The 20,122-nt window shown below is 42.3% G+C and overlaps 1 protein-coding gene across 2 annotated transcripts; it reads right to left on the reverse strand.

Annotated features, from left to right (window-relative positions):
* Window positions 1–32: 32 nt before the first annotated feature.
* grhl2b (grainyhead-like transcription factor 2b) lies at window positions 33–19,661 on the reverse strand. Of its 2 annotated transcripts, none has more exons than XM_071914726.2 (16): window positions 19,469–19,661; window positions 16,893–17,082; window positions 15,376–15,443; window positions 13,336–13,738; window positions 12,566–12,624; window positions 11,923–12,079; window positions 10,511–10,622; window positions 7,443–7,537; window positions 5,050–5,208; window positions 4,045–4,102; window positions 3,444–3,583; window positions 2,947–2,984; window positions 2,676–2,767; window positions 1,621–1,706; window positions 1,397–1,461; window positions 33–1,094 (listed from the first exon to the last, which is right to left on the reverse strand). In XM_071914726.2, the coding sequence occupies exons 1-16, from the start codon at window positions 19,486–19,488 to the stop codon at window positions 980–982; spliced, it is 1,857 nt and encodes a 618-aa protein (XP_071770827.1). In that variant the 5' UTR covers window positions 19,489–19,661; the 3' UTR covers window positions 33–979. The 2 variants fall into 2 exon arrangements, with proteins under 2 accessions (XP_071770827.1, XP_071770826.1); XM_071914725.2 differs by having other exon boundaries at window positions 12,566–12,627.
* Between the last annotated feature and the right edge of the window lie 461 nt (window positions 19,662–20,122).

Genomic DNA, 20,122 nt, shown 5'->3' on the forward strand with positions numbered 1-20,122 from the left:
GAGACATGATTTTACCAAAGATGATGTCTGTGTATGTTCAAATCTTTATTCAGTTTTCAACACAGCCAAACACAGAGGAGATCTAAGCAACCAACCAACAAGTGCTTCACCCCTCAGACGTTGTTTACAGTCTGTCTGAATGATACTATTTCATGTAAGGCCCTACATATATACGCTGGCACTTAGGTTATTTGTTGACATGTAAATGTTACAACATAGCTGAAAGTGGAGATTGGGCACTGGAGATATACGAGTAGGTTCACAGAGGGACTTAACTTTTGAATAAACGCTACAGGATACGTCACTGAAATGTAAAGAACTTGAGATGCCTGGATAAATCGCTAAAGAAATGCAAAACGTTGTCATTAAAAGCATTAATAAATAACACAGCTAACAAAAGACATAAACAAAGACGGGCATGCAAAGAAGCTGCTAAACTGAAACCGAGGACCTTTTAACACATTCCAGCTAATTCAAGATGCGGCTATGTACACCAGGCGTTTAATGGAGCTACTCCTGACTGTTATTTGGCAAAAACACAAGTCTGTACAGAATGAGATTAAAAGTACAAATTCTTTTATACAGTAAAAATATTCAGCAGTAAGTGGAAGGGGATGGATCTGTGGTCCATCAGTTTGCTACAACGAGGAAGTGAATATGACCAGTTCATCAGAATTTAACTGTCCAACATCTTTTCATTTTTCTCCTCCTCTTCCTCCTGGACAGAAAATCCGGCTCGCTTCATATTGTAACAGTGTGGGAGAGGGAGCGCGCGTCCTCATGCTAAGTCAGATCCAGTAAATTTGCCATCAGAGCCACGGCGGAACACCACCAACGCACTATCCCCCCAATACAGTCAATCAGCTCATCAGCCGATCAATAGCGGTCCCATAGATAATCAGCCAACCGGCAGTCACGGGGACTCTTGAATCTTAAGTCAATGAGATTCTGCCCGTCCTTCAGCTCAGCCAATGAGCGGTCAGATCTCCGTGAGCGTGATCTTGTAGGCGTCTGCGTAGCTCTCGATGTTGAGGATGAAGGTGTCTTCGTTGGAGTAATGCTCGATAATGTTGTCGTCCATGTTCACCAGTATCCTGACACAAAACAGAGGAGGGAGTAGAAGATGTAAATGACGCTTTGAGGTTCATATATAATGTAGAACGCTTTTTCCTTAAGGCCTTCATCCGGACAAACAGACCACATGTTAGACTCTTATTTCTTATTCTTTCCTCCCATATAAGTCATCAAGTTCTTCTAAAAATGTCCAACTTGCCTCTAATAAAAAAAAGGAAAATCTGAAATATTTGCCTTGCAGAAATCACATTTTTCCTTCCTTTATCAAAACACTTTCACAAAACACTGTTGAGGGAAAGAAAACAAGCTCTTGCTCACTCACCCTTTTTTACTTTTCTTGTATACTTTGGCTATCCTCTCCGTGGGCACGCCATATTTCTCTGATATCTATGAAGAACAAATGACACCAAGTATGTGAATACGTGCTGCAGTTTTAACAAGCGTAACATTGCTCATTCCCATGTGCCGACAACACACACACACACACACTTAGAATCACTCTCACATACAGAGACACAAACACAAACACTTGAGCTGATTACTCACAGCATCCATCAGGCCTCTGAGTGTGGGAGACTTGAGCATCAGAGCATCGAAGACCTCGTCTGTCTCCTTCCTCACATACAGCAGCACTGTGGAGACACGCAGGGATTAGCCTTGAACCAGCCTTAACTGTTAGCTATCATTAAATACAATTTTTACACCTTTATTTGGAAAGCGTACGGCGTAGCAGTGAAGAGAGAGATGTGAACATTAGCTACACTTCGGTGTCAATTAGACTGTCTGGCTTTTCTTCACCTTGCTCTTCTCTGTTATACATGAACGTTCTCGGACAGAAGGGCTTTTGTCACTTTCATTGTCTGGGAGTTGTGGCTTTGATCCTTAATATTGGCTGCTTATAATGCTGGCAATCTAGGAATTTAAAGTAATAATCCATCACATTTTTATAGAAATAAATTTCCATCTTGCTGCTACTTTCTATCACTGACTGATATAACACAGTAGTGATTCAACCTATACCCGGTTCATGAAAGTTACATTTGCTGTTCATAAGCTGCATTTCTATTTTCTATTTTCTATTTTGTATTTAATTTATCTATTTATATTGAATTTTATCTCATGTATATAACATCTGATGTGTTGGATTTTTGTTGCCAAAGACAATTTTCCATTGCATGTAATGTAGTGGCCAATAAAGATCTATCTATCTATCTATCTATCTATCTATCTATCTATCTATCTATCTATCTATCTGTTCTAAACACGTGGTAGCGGGTAGGACTTTCCAGGGAAAAATCCCCGGGAAAAATCCAGGAACTCATGTGTTTTATGTTTCCGGCAGCAGCAACAACAGTTTGTTTGGAATAGATAGAAGAAGAACTGAGTTAGCATGAGCAGCGATAGCCACCATGACTGAACAGACAAAGAAAAGAGCGCCACCTACAGAAGTTACTTCAACAGCAAATCCAAGGAAAAACTGGTCACACTACTGACCACACTGTTTGACAAGCAATCCCTGGGAAGTGCAATGCAGAAACAACACAGCAATGAGCCGTGGCGTACTGAAGGTAGAAGGGGGGGGGGGGGGGGGGGGGGCTTACCTCTCTTGTGGGTTTCCTCTTTGATCTGTTTGTGAGGGGAGGGGCACATATCTTCATCTGACGACCTGAACATCCTCTTCACCAGCACACTCCTGACGACACACACACACACACACACAAACGTCATGTGCCGTACACTTATGTATTTTGTTTGCATCCCTCACTTGTGGTGTGTGTGTGTTTGCATGTGTACCTTCTTTCATTTACATAACTTGAACTGATGTGAATGCATTGTTTTGAACTTGCTTATTTGCTGGTGATGCAAACTCACCCCTCTCTCTCAATCTCCTCCGTGTTGAAGGCAAACACCTGAAAGTGAATGGTACAGCACACTGTTGTATGAAACTGTATGTACAAACACAAAAACATAAGTACAATATAACAAGCAGTGACTAAATTCTTCAAAGACTGGAACTAACACAGTAGAGCTTTGAAGTGTGAAGAGTCACATTTAACCTTAATTTATTACATTCTGCTTTAGACACTGCTCAATAAAGAAAAAAAAAACATTTCTCCAGTGTTGCACACTATGATGAAATTTGATAGAGAACAGGTATAGTGAAATGTTTTACATCTGACTAACTGAATTTGCCTCTTAAGGCACTGTGGCGATAGCACAGTGGATAAAATAGCAAAAACCTGTAAAAAGTTAGAGCTGAAATGCATCCCCAGCTTCTCTTTAATGTATAGATAGATGAAATCAGCAGATATGAAACAGGTTCTTTCAGTATTTGCCTATAGGAGAGAGTCAGCAGGATGAGCGTCTACCTGTCCGGCTCTCTGCAGGTTGCCAAAGTGAACGTCAGGGATGAAGAGGACCGGCTGGGCCTCCAGGTCCGTCATGGTCTTGAAATAAGTGGTGTCTGCCTTCTTAGGAACTGTTATCACTCCTACGCCTCCATCCTTCCCTGGGACACCAATGAAAAAACAATAGTATAATAGAACAGAATTTGTTCAAGAGAGAATTTTTCAGGAAAATGTAGAAAGAGAAATCAGTGAAACATATTTGAAGGAAGCTGCAGTCCAAATTGATTATGTTTCGTTCATCAACAATTCATTTTCAGTGTTCACAGGCATTCAGACGCATTTCGTTCTGATGTGTGATTTTCTCACACACAAAGGCGATGGCAGGTGGCTAAATTAATACCTTCCAGTCACAGTTCTCCACAATTTGCAGTTTGATAATAAAACACCGGGGGGAGATGCGAGGGAGAATGGGGATGCATTCAGCACCGTGTCACGTAAACAAGAGACACCTTTTCTATTCATCCACCCATCCAGCCCTCAAATTGCACCCTTGATCTATAATTTGCCCAAATATTAACGAAAAAACAAGGCAATTTTGGTTTGTTTTTCATGCAGCTCAAACCTTTAGACTTCTTGCGGAACTGTTTTCTCTCCTCATCCCTTATCTTCCTCTCTGCGCCCTGAGAAGGACAGAAAGTGAAAGAGAGACAGAGAGAGAAACACATCAGTCAAAGGAAATGGTACAAGCTTCCCGTTTTGTCCCCCTGACAAAATGATGCAGTGGCAAAAGTCTAAATTTCCAGAGAATCAATCTTCATATAAAACTTGATTCTCATGATCAGCTGCATATATTTATGTATGACTGCATGTGTGTGAACTGCATACAGTATGTGTCCAGGTGTGTCTGGTGGCACACTGTGCAGGTGAAACCACTAGAGGGAGAAATAATACTGTCGTGAATAATCTCCCTCGCTTCACCTCCAGTGTCTTCTGTCTAAATCCTTTGCGGTCACACACACACACACAGTGTCTATAATATTCAGAATACACATTAGACAGAGGGAACTTCAGACCAAACCTCCTCACAGTTGAACACATATTTGAAGCACTGAAGGGGAAAAACACCCAATTTACAAATGCACATAATTTACTTCTCTAGCAGTTCTAGCAGTTTCCAGAAAATGCATTTTCACCCCAAAAAATCACCATGAATACTGCTGCAGTCACTTTTTCTATCTTATGCAGTTCATTCTCTACTTGCGTGCATATTGCATTTGACATCACCGAGCAGGAGAGGAAGTTAAAATTCAGTAGTACTTCCCTTTTAGCACGACACATTTGAATCCATTCACAACACAGGCTCATAACGACAATAGGAAGTCATAACTCTCACCACAGTGGCTGTATAAGTGCAAAATGAGATCTCCACTATTGACACAGATAAAATGTTTGCTAGAACAAAATGTAAACAAACCATTGGTACTCTTTAAATGGTCGCAGTTAACTAAAGGTCACTGGTTGAGAAAATGACAAAACCTTTACAGACTGGATCTTTATTCCCTCTACAAATCCAGGGGAACTGATGGGTTTTGTAGTTATTTTTTATTTTTAGCCTGGTGGTTCTCACCTTGTCACAGAAGACCTTGATCTGTGAGTAGGCCCTGTGCAGCGGCTTGTTGCTGCGGTTGTTGTAGCTGTAGGTGTCGATCTGGATCATCAGGGGAAGGCCCTTGACCCCCTTCTGAGAGGAGAAGTCTGTGCTCAGACAGTTCACTGTGATGAAGATCTGCCAAGAACGAAGAGGAGAGGAGGGGGAAGAGGAACCTCATGTTATTCATTACCATTACCAAAGACACTTACTCTCCGATTTAAATGGTAAATATGAATTTGGTGTTGCTGTAAATAAGAATGCATCCGTAGACAACTGGTTAAATAAAGGTTGCAAAAATGGACAGATATTTGGCTTCAGTAGAACATTTTCACTCTTTTACACACAAACCCAATAGATGACCTTGGACACAAAATGAAATTTGGCCATTTTTGTACATGTGTTAGAAGTATGATTTGATGAAGGAGAGCGGGCAGTCCACTCCCGGAGAAGAATCTTTATTTATTCAGACATCTGGAAAGCAGGGAGGGAGACACAGGCAAGACAGATCCTAAACCAGCAGGGGCAGCAGCCTTTACCACTCGACTCTCAAAGTTTTCTATAATGAGTTTAGTAGTTTATTTGCTAGTTAGAGAGTCATAATACTCAGGCAGGACATGCAGCAACATAATCATGTGACTGCTGACTTCAGCTACAGCTCTGCCTTGCCAATAAACTGGGAACCACCGTCAACATTGGCTTCTCGTCTTGGAGTCGCTTGTAGCGTGACAGTGTTTTGTTTGGGACATCCTGCCCACCAGCAGGAGCCGGTCTTTGAGGTTTGTTGTTGAATATTAATGCGTTCCTACTATACAATCCGAGGCATTTCAATCAACCACAGGTGGTTGGTCATTAACTTGAACCATAAAAACTCCATTAGCAACAGCAGCCATAAGGAACGCCTCATTCCCGTGTCTCCCACCCTCTGCCATGAGCTCCTTCCTCAAAATATACACGAGAGCAGTTTATCCAAAAAGACAAAGCTTGTGATACTTGTGTCGACTACACTGACTGCACTTGTTGTCTCTTTTCTGTTTATGTTCATCCCAGAAAAATGTAAGAAAATCCCAGAGAAACGTATGAAATACTGAAGAATGGCCATTACCTTTAAAAAGAATCCCATTATTTTTTACACAGTGCCAAAGAACAAAGACGAAATGTTGAATGGAAAGGACTTCAAACTACTTTGCCTTCCCTTTTCAGACCGACAACAGGAGCAGCATGTACAATAAACTGCCTAGGCAATACACCTGCCCCTATACTGCTCTCACCTGAAAACAACAGGTATACTCAGGCTCAATAGGCCATATAGAATAGACCAGGGAGGGACAGAAAGAAAGAGAGAGAAAGAGACAGAGGGAGAAATAGAGAGAAAGAGAAAAAGAGAGAGAGTCAATATTAGCCCAGAGAAGTGTGCTTGGATTTCCTCCAGCAGCTTCTTTGTCCCCAGGCCGCTATTAAAATGAAAGAGCCAAATAACAAACACACACACACAAACACACACACACACACACACACTGAGTCACTCACACACAGCAGAGTCACTCACATTCACACAGAAATGAGGGCAAAACAAACAACAGTGGGTGGGGATGGGGATCGGTGTGTGTTGGCCCTTGGGGGCCTATGGAGTTCAAACAGTGACAGGGGCTCCATTTAAGGAGTGGCCACAAAGGAGTGGGCTGCACGGGACAAAGAAGACAAACAGACGCAAAGCACACATCTGCGGTTTCGAAAGACTGTCCGTCACTTTTTATGATGGACAGTCAACTGCTACAGTCGAAAACATGTGATTTGGGGCAGTGAGGTAAATCCTGTTGACTCAGAGTGTAATTTGGGGTTTATAACAAAAGATAAATACGACAGAACTAATAGCCTGATAGAACAGATTTGTCCTAATTTTGACAATATATCAGTGAGACAAAATAGAATGTTGCCTGTCCAGAATCGACAAAAGAATTCCGGAATCCTTTTGGTTGGAATTCTACGATTCCAACACAATCCTGCTGATTGAATCCGCCGTTTTCCCAGCGTGCTCTCGTGTGTGTGTGTGTGTGTGTGTGTGTGTGTGTGTGATGTCTGTGGGTCAGGTGCATGCATCACAGTCAAACGCCGGTTAATTTGACAAGCGAGTGCGTTTTGTTTGGCAACACCTGAATCAGCACAAAAACCGGATCTGCTGCTTTTCTTTTTTCCCATCCGCGACACGCCTCCAGCGAGAGTAAACACACTGTCAGAAAATACAGTACAGAGCTGCACCTTCTTGGGAACAATACAGCTCTAGTGACTTTGTACTGTATATTCTGAGAGAGCATAGTGGTCCAGTTTCTGGGAAAAGTACATCAATACATATATATATATATATATTTTACCTTAGCTTCTTCATTGACGTCCCAGGTGAAGGAGATGGCGTTGTAGGCGATCTCCTCAATGTTGCCGATAGTGTTGAAGCTCTCCTTGTAGTCGGCTGTGAGGGCAAGCAGGAAGGTGTCAGGTGGTTTATTTCTCCAATCACATAATAACATCTCATGTCTAACAAGTCACACATCACATGTAAAGGACCCTTCCGTCCCTTCTGAAAAAACAAAAACCCCTCCTCAAACAAAACAAAGCATGGGTTGCTCAATAAATGACACAAGCAGGTAGCTATTGTCGAGTGAGATAAGCAATCAAATGGCACGCTTCAATTTTATTAGATAAAACCTTATCTGCTTTGGTAAACAAACTCTCAGGCTTCAAAGGCAGCAGGAGGAAGCAGGGAGGCTATCTGGCTCGGAGGGCCGTATTAAAAGCCAGACAGGTGAGGTGAGCTCAGCGGCCGGCTGTTGTTGACCTGCGTGACTACAAAGAGAGGGACTCTGCGCTCATGGGGTCAAGTGCACTGGAGTGTCGTGGAAGAAGCTCACGTGTGTATTTTATTGAAACGAAAAGAAAATCAGCGCCAAGCAAAATGATTGGAAGGAATTCTGTGTGAATTAAAAATCTTCTCTTTATATTCTGCTATCTCCTCTCATACGATCAAACTCGACGGGCTTTATGTGGCATTTGCCCACTACTGATAATGAGATGTAGCTTGAATTTTGTGTCTCGCTGAAGTGCCATGGAGAAGAACCACTGACTGAGCTATACAGCCTAGCCAAATCAACAAATCAGCAAATCGTCTGACATCAGCGGTGGCTTTCGGCGCTTGAGCTGCCAAGTCAAAATCAGCAATAGTCAAGTCAAGGCTCCAGCCAAAAGAATTTCACTTTGGTTCTTTAGTGGTCTAGGCAAAAGCAGGGCTTGCTCAGGGGAATGTAACATTACAGAGCCAGCCGATTTAACTAATTACTTCCTCCTCTCTGAATGAAGGTAAACAAATTCGGCTAGTGTCGTGTTTGGTTGGTATGAAAGCCTGCAGACTCTTGGGTCTCAGTGGCAGATGATTGGAAACCACTGATACGCTGGCTAAGATGAGACTCAGACATGATGTAGGAAAACGTCTTCCAGGTCTCGGAGCGTTTCACCTCCTCCAGTGACCTCTGACCCCTCCCCGCTCCCGGGACGCTTCCGGGCTTCGGCAGGTGCACATGTAGCCAGGCAGCAACATGCATGTCGGTTAGTTTCCCCGCTAAATAAGCCCATTCAAATGATCCCATTCTGTGACACGGCCCCAGGCCTGGTCTCCCCCCCCCCCCCCCCCCCCCCCCCCCCCTCCGCCCCCTCCACCCCAAACTGCTATTCAAATCCTTCTCTGGCAGTGTCGGGTTACAGGCTGCATCCAGCTACAGCCTGATCTGGCTTAGAGCAGCAGGGTGGAGGGCGATTTGTCATTTGACCCAGAGTCTAGGTGGACGACCCCCACCTTGAGGCATAGTTTAAGACACTTCTACATGATGCACACACACATTCACAACAGTCGAACTATCAGGAGCAAATAGGTGACCCTTCCATCCCCAATCACTAGACTCCCTGTCTGTTTTCTCAACACCTCTGATTGCCAATGAGGTGTGTAGAGCGTCTTGAGGGAACTCTGTGTGTGTGTGTGTGTGTGTGTGTGTGTGTGTGTGTCTGCATGTGAACTAGATGCAGATAGGTGTGTGTGCATTTTTGTGCGTGTACACATGCGAGTTTGAGTGTGATGAAAATCTATTTCAGTCTTGTGAGTCAATGCAGAAGCTCTCTCTCTCTCTCTCTCTCTCTCTCTCTCTCTCACACACAAACACACACACACACACACACAAACACAGACTCATTACACTGGCAAATCCCACAGGGAATCATACTGAAAAAGATAGCACACTTCCTCATAACATGATCCCCTGATAAATCAACGACTATACAACTGAAGCCAACTGTCTAAAGAAAAACTGAGCACTGTATTCTTTTCATCTTCAAAAACACGGGGATAGTGTGCTGCTATTTGACCATAAAACAACGCAAAAGCTTTGATTCAATGGTGAAGTTACTGCAATACTCCTGGAGTGTTTCACTTTAAAATGTATACTTGTGTTTGCTTTTTCTGACAGATATAAGGAGTGAATGAAGAGCAGGTTGATGAGGATTAGGTTGGTGCGTCTAAATACAAGATTTAAGATGAAGATCTAAAACACTGTATGGGCAAGAATTACTTTAAACAGACCAAGACCAACCAAGGTAACAGTGTGGCTAGCATTCCATTCCCTGTCCCAACAAGCTGTGTATAGGTGTGTGTGTCTGTGTGTGTGTGAGTGTGTGTACATCTCCCATCCACCCCAATTCTCCCACATACCTCTGAGGCTCTGCCTGGTAAGCAGGCCCAAGCTTGTCAAAAAGCAAACCGCCTACAAGCTTCTCACACACTCATTCAGCGAGGCTGAGAAATGCTCCGTTCAAATTCAAATCCAACAACTGAAAACACTGGCAGCCAAAGGTCATACGCTTCAACATACAAATGTGGGGCAGAGACTCTCCAGCACAACAACACACACACACCCGTGGGAGACGACCAGGAAGAAAAGTCGCCATGTTGGTGTGGAAAACCTGAGATTTCCAAATACTCACGTTTTCACAAATTGATGTTTTGCTCAATCCCCCAGGCTGTGTCAAGGAGATTAGGGGATTTATGTTATGTGTCCCAGCAACACCTAGACATTATGTGAATCAGGTGTGTGTGTGTGTGTGTGTGTGTGTGTGTGTGTGTGTGTGTGTGTGCGTGTGATGGTGGATGATGATGGTGGGCAGCTGAACAGCCCCAGGCAGACAGTTGGGTGGGGGCTTGTTTGCTCTTAGTTTGCTCATGCCTTGTGTATTAGCTTAGCGCATTCCAGCATTTGAAACGCAAACACATAGATCTGTCATTGTCTTTTAGTTTGTGTGTTTTGATTCTTTTGATTATTAGTGAATTTGCTGTAATTTTCCTAAATATGGGCGATGACAGGGATGAAGGGATGAAGGGAGGAGCAGTACGGTGAAGTCTTACCGATGTCGAGCACTCTTTGTTTGGCTGTGTGCTGCCGAGAGTGCCAGTACTTCCAGTATTTGAGCTGCTCGTCCCGGTTCTTGTCTTCACTGAACACCACCATGATCACACTCTGGGAAGGGAGAGAGGACAGGAACACAGTCAAGAATGAAACTAGAACCAAAGGCGGCCAAGTTTGAGATCAAGGCTGAATACCTTGCCTGTCAATGCCTGGGTTAGGAACTGAGCTATTGGGTTGGTCAACTTTCTCTGTGCGGTGGTTAAGACTCCTGCCACTGGATCAGATCCAACCAGATCCGTGTCTCCAACCTTCTTACAGTTTTACAGTTTTTCTCAAATGATTCGACGCATTTCTCCAAACTAGGATCCATGCTCTCAAATCAGTTAACACAGCCATCTAAATCCTTGATAATTCCGCAAAACTATTTTTCACTTCACTTTTCACTGTTTTCACGCAAAATACAAAACTGGACCGAACACAAAACTCTCCAAATAAAACTCCATGCTCTCACAATAGCTCACACAGCTGTCTAAACCCTTATAAAACTAACAGTACCTTCAACTTATACTCTAAAAATACCTGTTTGTTGTTCACACAGATTACAAAACGACACATACCATAAATCCTCTGGCCTGACAGCAATGAAAGGGTTGATGAGGAGTGAAGTCATTGGTTACAACAGCAAACTTGTTTGTGGTTTCTTTTGAATCAAATTGTGACTCATCATGTTCATCAACACTTCTGCCTCATTACTGAATCACACAGACAGACGTGTAAAACTGTCAGATGTGACATCACCAAAATTGACTAATCTACTACATGTGAAACCTTGTGTGAATATATCTGAATAGATTATCTTATCAAGAGATGACGTGTGTAGTTTTGATGTCAGTATTTGGTTTGTATAAAGATGTGATTTGAAAGGAAAGCAGCACTGTACAGTACAGTCGGGTTTGAAGGCTGTGTTAACTGTCTTGAGAGCATGAACCTTAGTTTGGAGAAATGTGTCAAATCAATTGAGAAAAACTATAATAAAGATTAATTGTTTGCAGACTTTCCTTTTAAAGAAGGTATAGTGTTAAGGTTAAGCTATAGATCACAAATGCTGAGTATCATCGATAGAAAGAGTTTGGGCTGTTCTTCATCTTTCAGTCACCTGCTTGAACTTGAAACTAGGAAATAAAAATGACTAGTTTGTATTTTCCCTCACTCCCAACCAAGTTTATTATGTTGATTAAAACTAAATCTGAGTCTAACTCTAGGCTTGTAATAGCAGAAAAAAATGAAAAAATAAATGAAAATAAAAAAAATAAATAAATGAAACTAAGCCAAAATGGAAATATAATTTGTGGATAAAATACAGATAAAAACGAATGGAAATCATTAGACTGTACGCTCGCTCCCCGCTCACCCGGACTTTGCTGATTGGGTGCCGGAGGCGTTTGTTGGCTCCGAGCTCGTTCAGAGTCACAGCGTAGAACTGGCCCTTGTTCAGGTAGGTCATCGGTCCCTCGCCCTGCTTCTGACGCAGCGAGCGGGTGGCATCCAGCGTGTACTGGAAGCTCTCACTGTCCACACACACACACACACACACACACACACACGTATGTGAGCGCACAAACACAAGATGTTATGTGATTAGATATAACAAGATTGCATGGGGGTGGAACAAAACAGCGGAATAGAATAGAATAGAATAGAATGGAATAAAGTTCATAATCCTATAGATTGGATGGACACAGGCAATGTTTCCTATAGAGTTTTATGGATGCTTACATCCAAATAATATATTATAATAATGCTGGATGTAATTCAAATAATTCCCATTTAAGAATGTCTCTTATTTGGGAATTATTTGAATTACATCCAGAGTTATTATAATATATCTTATAATATACATTTTCAGAGGCCAGATGATGAATTTTCATTGTGTTTACATTTTTCTAGATGTGGGGGAAACACACACAGGTAACTGTCAATGCTAAACATTGAATATATGGTATATGATTGATTGTATTCAGTGTTTTTGTTGTGGTTTTCGCCGGGTGACTTACACTCCTTCCTGGTGGAATAAGAAGTCATCTGTGGCCAGAGAGGAAGGTGTGTGGTACTTCTGCTGAGAAGACAGACAATACAGACAGAAAGAGGAAATGATTAAGTTCATTTAGTCCAAGGGGAACTGATTTAACAATGTCGTAAATGGGAAAATATACCAGCGTTTTAGCAGTAATATTTTCACAGTAGGATGGAATGCACACACTCATCCACCACTTGTAAATTCCTGTTTAAGCCGTGAATTTTTTGATTGTTGATTAATCAAATTTAAACATCTGTCCATCCTCACATCCCGTTAAAGGAGAAATCCACCCCCAGATACTCTTACATCATTATATATCATTAATCTGCGATGTTCAGTGCATTCCAGGAGATATTTTGTGATGGGTTGTGAATTTGTTTTTTGCTGTACCCACTTTCCCTCAGTCTGCCTCATCTACTTCTATTTCATTTATTGGTTTCCTGCATTTCCCAGAATGCCTTTCGACAACCCCCAGAGCACATGCCTGAACTTGTTGCATTCAGCTGTATGTTTTACATGTCGGTGGGGAGAGAAATAGAGATAGCAATAGAGCAAGAGAGTGAGAGTTTCCAGTGGAGAAAAAGTGAGAGTCACGCTCCTTACTCAAAACACAACATGTCTTATGGCTGCATTGCATTCTGGTTTATTGAGGCTACTGCTAGTGGATAAATTGGTATCTCTGCCTCTTCTACGATGAATTTCTCTCTGTATGTATACACTTTAGAAAGTGTCTTCGTCCCTTCTCACCCCGTCACTCTCCTCTTCGTAGGGGCTGTCAGGCGGACTGCGCTGGTCCTCTTTCACATATGAACTGTGACTGACAGTGGTCACCTCGTACGGGCTCTGCTCGTAGATCACCCGCGCCGACTCCTCCGCTTCCACCCTGTAGTGAAGCCCCGCCCCCATGAAGACGGGAGCGTACACCTCCGCCTTCACCACGGCCACAGCTGGAGCCCCTCCGTCCCCCGGCCCCGGCCCCGGCCCTGGCCCTGGCCCCGGTCCCGGTCCCGCCGAGCTGTACTGCTCGCGTTTGGTGTCCAGGTGCTCCGTGTTGAGCGACAGGTTGACGGGGACGGACTTGAGGACCTGAACGCGGTTGTCCACTGTCTCCGCCTCGCCTTGGCTGCTGGGGTTGCTCACCAACGTTGTCCTGAACAAACACAAGGAACAAACAGGATGCGTGACAAATTTCTGCGGTCGTGTGAAAACCATGTGGGAAATGTTTTGGTGTTTTTAATTTTCTTTTTGCTCTGATTGAAAGTCTATGCTGCATTTTGTATACTGGGTGAATTCCTCGCCTATTTCCTACTGTCATAAAATTTTTTTGCACATGCTAAAAGTGAACGGACTGCCCACTCTCCTATTTAGAAGAAGAGAAAGCTGTTGTAGACTTTAAAAAATGTGTTGTTTCAATCTGAAAATAAGGAAATTTCCCCCTAATTCTGGATAAATTGCCTTTTTGGAGAGACACATTATGTCATGAGATCTTTTGTATTTTCTCTCTTGTACGGCTCAGGTGGTTTGACATGGTGCCATTTATTCCAAAAGATCCAGTCCAGCCAGTGCTGCTTTCACTTACTCAGAAACAGTGCTTGAATAGGAACAATACTCACTGATGCGGCACATTAGCGTTTCTAATATTTTGTGGATAGCAGAAAACAGCACTGACAGCACAACAGTAATCTCATTGTGTTGTAGTTCTTAGAAAAAATGAGCTTTTCATACTACATCATGTGATATGAAAACGTCTTTAACTGCTCATTACCACCGCTCATTGAGTCCCAAGTCCTGGTCTAATTTCACACACAGCTGGGAATGTCTGCTCTCTCGCTCACTGTCTAGCTGGAGTAGAGTAGCCTGACTGGAACTCACTAGCATGGCTTAAAAAAAGTGAGAAAAGAAAGTAGCTGAAGTCAGAGACTGAGAAAAAGATAATCCTCCTCCAGACCTGACACCCATCACTGAGCCTGTTTCCACCACCTCACTGTGTGATCCCGGCCATCAGAGGCTGTGGATGACGCTGGTGATGCAGTCTGTAGCACTACAGGGAAATCTTGGTGAACACTGCTGTTTGAATGTTTACTATTGTTATCGTTACTATTTAAAAAACCAAGCTGTTTTCATGACAGATGAGGTGTCTGAAAATCAACTACTTGTAGAATTCAAACAACATGTACAGAATATGTACAGTCCCACAATGCATTTGTGGCGATGGCAGACAGGTCTAGATTAATTCTCCGTTGATTTGAATGTGATCTCAGCTCTCTGGCTCCCTAGTTGATCCCTTCTATGCAGAATACATTTGCATACCAGAAGAGAATTGTGGGAGTCGTGTGAAAAATCGCAGATGTGAAGATTTATAGTTCCATTTTAACAAAAAATCTACTTGTAATTCCTTCAATTAATTAGACAATGCTCATTAAAGAACAGATATGATTTGTAAAAAGTTAGACTGTACACTGTGATGAAATTTGATAGCCTCCAGAAATAGAGAAGTGAATGCATGAGGACTACAGTGTAGTAAAAAATAACCCACATGCATATACAGTAGCCGACAGACAATTCTGACACCTTTTCTCCTTCAATTGAAGCACTGGTGAGAAAGGTCCTTTGTGTTTTGTCAACTGGAAATTATTTAAGTATTTATTCAGTGATAACTACTCTTTGAATCTGCTCATGCATTGATATTGATTGTTCTCAAACACTCACTATCAGCACATAGTCATGTAATGTTGTATATATGAGACAAAAAGAGCATGTGTGTCCTCAGCCTTTAAACACACTGACCTCTTCTCCTGTTCCTCTGTAATTTCAACGACTTTGGTAACCGGCAAAAGCCTCTTTTCTTTAGGAACCTGAAAGGAAAAAAGATGAACATGTTAAGTTGGTGAACATAAAATGACATCAACCAAAATTGAAAAGAGGATGACAATACATGTCCACAACAAAAGAAAACTTTGTGCCGGAAAGTAACACAATCCGCTGCCATTTGCTGAAGGCAAAGCCGCCGTGGCAACAGTGAGGACGGTGACAAGTATTCTCATACACTTGTATAAAAATAGAATAGGGGAATACACACCATGCCTATATGGATAGATATTTCATAATGTAGTTGATATAGCTCCTTGCATGTAAACTCACACCTTAAAGTGTCTCATTTGGTTGAATTCTTTTCATATTTGAGTCATGACAAAAGCCTCATGTCTGCACCTCACTGGGTGTGCGTCATATTCAAGTTTAAACTAATTTATCTTTGCCAAATCTACAAGCATTGTTGGCAGTACATTCAAATTTACTGTTAGGAAGTGTAAACCATTCATTGTAATTGTGTCAACATCATGCTCCTTGACATACATCCTTGAATTTGACTGGTACAGCCTGTGGGTGCAGCTCATGTGGGAGTGAAAGAGGCTTGTTAATGCCCAACATAAACTTCAACCATTTAAAAATGTACTTATACTTTATAGGTGTTCAGCTAATATTTTCAGATGGAGCGACAGAAATGCAGCTTGGCTTAAGGAAAAAAATCCTCATGCCAAGAGAATGCTTCCTCTGTCTACTTATATTCTTCGCTTTGTTCCTGGAAAAGTTTCAGAGTTTTAAAACGTTTTGGGGAAGTGGGTTATCTCCCCATCATCTACCATCTTTGATGAAACGGTTCAAAACAAAGATGGCTGCACAGGTCAAACACCAAACATACTGTCACCTTTTTACTTCCAACATCTGCACAATATTCTTATCACTGGTGCGGTTTGGCATGTGGTGAAATGTAATAATAATCAATATGTTGTGTATTCATTTGTTGGCCTTGGAGTGGACTACTATAATGAAGAGCGTGACATTCCCCTTGCAGCTCTGAACCTCTGTGCTTTTCTGTTACCAGGTTGCTTTTTCTCTGAAGGCCTTTAAAAATAAGTCAACTGCTGAACCAAATAATCACACGTGTAAAGACTCATTTGATCTAATCCTCAAGGTTTCCTACTGAACATGCAGGTAATCTCCAAAGTAAATCTGCGGTGTCTGCTCTTGGTCCCAAACCCAGACGGACTGTTGTGTCACGCGCTATTAACATCCTATCTGAAGCATTCAAGTTAAACCTATCCTGTCTGTTCCAGCTCCCATTTAGAAGTCAGGTGAATGAGAACAGGCTTTACTCGATTAAAGTAAAAATGAAGCTGTCCAAAAGTCACTGAATATCATCTTTCCTTATATCAACTTGATCTTTGAGTTGTTGAACTAAGGATCTTAAAACATTCCAGCTAAATTAGTTGATTTTCACCACATCACATAATATTTTTGCACACCTTGTAGTAGTCGTAGAGCAGGCCGAGGGCGTTGGCGCTGTCCTCGTCCCCGTTGATGCTCATCATGGCCTTGGTGGCGGCTGTGAGCGGGTTCTCCAGGTACGACCTCCAGGCCTCATCCTCACTGGTGTAGGCCCGCCGCACCGCCGGGAACGAGCTCTCGTTGGGGACCACCACCACCAGCCGCTTACTGGGACACACACACACACACACACACACACACACACACACACACACACACAAACATTTGAATTCAGAAGCAATTGGGCAGAAATGTGTAAATGGACATGCTTACTTCTTCACATGAGAGAGATAGAACAGTGTGTGTGTGTGTGTGTGTGTGTGTGTGTGTGTGTGTGTGTGTGTTGTGCTGCCTCTCTGTAGGCCCACTTAAGTCAAGATCACAGACCAGTTAAACACACAGTGTTGTCACAACATCTCTTTGAACTCAGCCAATCACAAGCGAGGCTCTGAACGTGGCAGCCTCTGGCTACAAAATCAGGGTCAATACAGATTGGGTGGTATCAGCGTAATGTCACACCTTCAGCAAAACAAAACACACGGAAGATGCGCGCATGCACATACACACACACACACACACACACACACACACACACACACACATTGTTGACGGTCTGTAGACTGCAAAAGTCTCAGTCACAGTGATAATGCCATTGCATCATACAAGCTCATTTTACTTTTTTTTTGTTTTTTCTTTTACAACAAAGTATTCATATCAAGTTGACATTGTGTTTAATCTTTCAAATCAGTGTGAACAATGTGGAAGATTACATGTCTCTTTCCATGGAACAACATGCATAATTACATGGAATAGATTATTTGTATGCCCCGTTTGGTTTGCATAAGCGACATTAACTTCTGTCTCCCATAGCCAGAAACAACAGAGCAGCACGCCCCGCCTCCTAATCGGAGATGTCACACTGATGCAAACTTCGATAGAGACTGATGTGGAAACCCAGGATGAACCAGAACAGACAGCGAGTCTATAACATGATGTTTTTTGTAAGTTACAGCTGTAAAACAGGTCAAAGTTGAAGTAAGGATTGTATGAATGCACCAACTGTCTGCCTTTCACTGTCAGTGAGGCAGCACTCATTTGTATATGTATATCACATCACACATTTTAGTCTCCACTCTGCTTTTTCTATGGCAGAGAGCTGTTGTTCATGTCCATTAATATTGTCCTAGGATAGATAAATTGGAATAACACAAGTGAATTCATAATTTGGGCGGTATTCTCCTTTAACTAGCTGCTAATCACTATAACAAGCTCTCACTCAGTCTTCAGTCTATTCTAAATCCAAGTCAACTTTTGGAAACTTTTCTACAGCGAGCACAACAGGAACATAGAATACACTAGGAAGAAAGCTGACATGCTCTTTGGCACAGTAGAAATATGCCACAGGCAAAGTCATCCAGGCAATGTTTGTGGTTTGCACAACAACTTTACTCCAGTGGATTTGACTAAATATTGCCACAGTATTTCATAATAGTGGTAGGTAGAGGGTGTACACCTGTTGTTTTCACCAGGGCCGTGTCATGATACAGGCTGCAGGGCATCAGATGGCAACTGGTCTGTGACTGCAAAATATACAGCTACAGTCCACCAGGGATTTTGTATAACATTTTGTTGTTTTGTATTTAGGAACACAACTGACACACTGACACACAACTGACCACAACCATATTATTATTACTATCATTATTATGAATATTTAGATTATGAGTATTATTATTATTATTATCATTATTGTTGTTGAGAGCAATGGCCCTATTTGGATAATAATCTTGATAATTGGTTGTAATTGTACGTTTGTCATCAAAAAGTTATTGGCGACGCTGAAACAAATCCCATCAAATACTTCATAACTTGGATGCAGTCTTCTGTAGGCCAAGGCGCACTATGTGCTATTTCTGATAAATATTCCCAGTAAAACATTGGAAATGATGTATCACAGCATAATTTGCAAAGTATTGTTTTAGCACAAGCCTTTGTATAAAATTAAAAGCTCAACAGGCTTTTCTGTAGGTCTTAGGTGTGCAGTCCAACAGTTATTATTTCTACTTTAGTATGAATAAAGGCAATTTCTAGTGTTACAAAACTTGGCAGCAGCAGGCCGATAGGCTACACAAACTATTCTACTTTACAAGCTAAGCACAGCCATCAAGCTAAGAGTAAGATATGAAAAAACGCTAGCAGAAGTAGGACTAAAATTCTTTATTTTCATTCAAATAATTAAAATGTATAGAAAATCCAATCCGTGCACTTTGTAGGCAATTCCATCAGTCAAAAATGGCGAATTCAGCAACGAAATCCACGGCGCCAAGTTTGCTTGTCACCTAGTCCTGACACAGGCCTAATAATTCAACATCTGGCTGAAATATCAAAAGCAGTACGACCAGAAAATGACGCTATTTCAGCTTCGGATACAGCCTAACTCCAAGATTAAATCATTAACTTTTCTTTAATTACAGACTATAAAAAATGCACTTGGAAAGTTTTCCCTTGCAAGTTCAGATCATCAGAGATCCTCTCCGCCGGCTTGATCACTTACTTGTCTGTCTCCTGTGACATATTTTGCTTCCTCTACGATTCTTCCTTGTGAAACTGGACTTTCAAGTCGGAGCAGGTAATAGAGTGAGTGAGTTGCCAGAAGTTGGGCTACAGGTAAGTCGACTTTTCTTGCCCCGCTTCTTTTTTCCCAGCCCCTCTCTCTCTCTCCCTCTCTCTCTCTCTCTCTCTCCCTCTCCCTCTCTCTCTCTCTCTCTCCTCCACTCCACCTCACAGGTAGACACAGCGCTGCACCTCCCTTTGCTTTTGTCCCAACGCGGAACGGCCAGCCACTTATCTTGCATTCATTAGTAAGTAAATTATTAGAAATATCAACATTGCCTGCTGCCACAAAGCATATATTTGCCTTGGATTACTAAATGGCAGCGGGTCAACTTTGGCTGAAATTCTTTCACTGTAAAGAATTGAGGGTGAGGGCGAGCCGGCCGCTGATTGGCTGCTTTGCTGTGGAGCTGCTTCAGTGATTGGCTGTGCGGGCAGAGCAGCAGGTAAGACCCACCTCACCTGTAGGCCGCTGCACTGAAACACCACAATAACACATTTCCCCGGAGCGCAGACCAGACCAGGCACATTAGCAATTACTGAAGTTATACATAAAAAAAAAAAAAGTATATAGATGTGTTTTTTTTGTACAAAT

The sequence above is a fragment of the Centroberyx gerrardi genome, chromosome 19 (genome assembly GCF_048128805.1).
Source record: "Centroberyx gerrardi isolate f3 chromosome 19, fCenGer3.hap1.cur.20231027, whole genome shotgun sequence".
Lineage (NCBI taxonomy): Eukaryota > Metazoa > Chordata > Actinopteri > Beryciformes > Berycidae > Centroberyx > Centroberyx gerrardi.

Coding starts and splice junctions, on each gene's coding strand:
- grhl2b (XM_071914725.2), bottom strand. CDS start 19,488: ATGTCACAGGAGACAGACAA. Junction 10,623..11,922: donor ACCCAATCAGCAAAGTCCGG/GTGAGCGGGGAG, acceptor CTCCCTTCCCAG/AGTGTGATCATGGTGGTGTT. Junction 1,462..1,620: donor TCAGAGGCCTGATGGATGCT/GTGAGTAATCAG, acceptor TGTTCTTCATAG/ATATCAGAGAAATATGGCGT.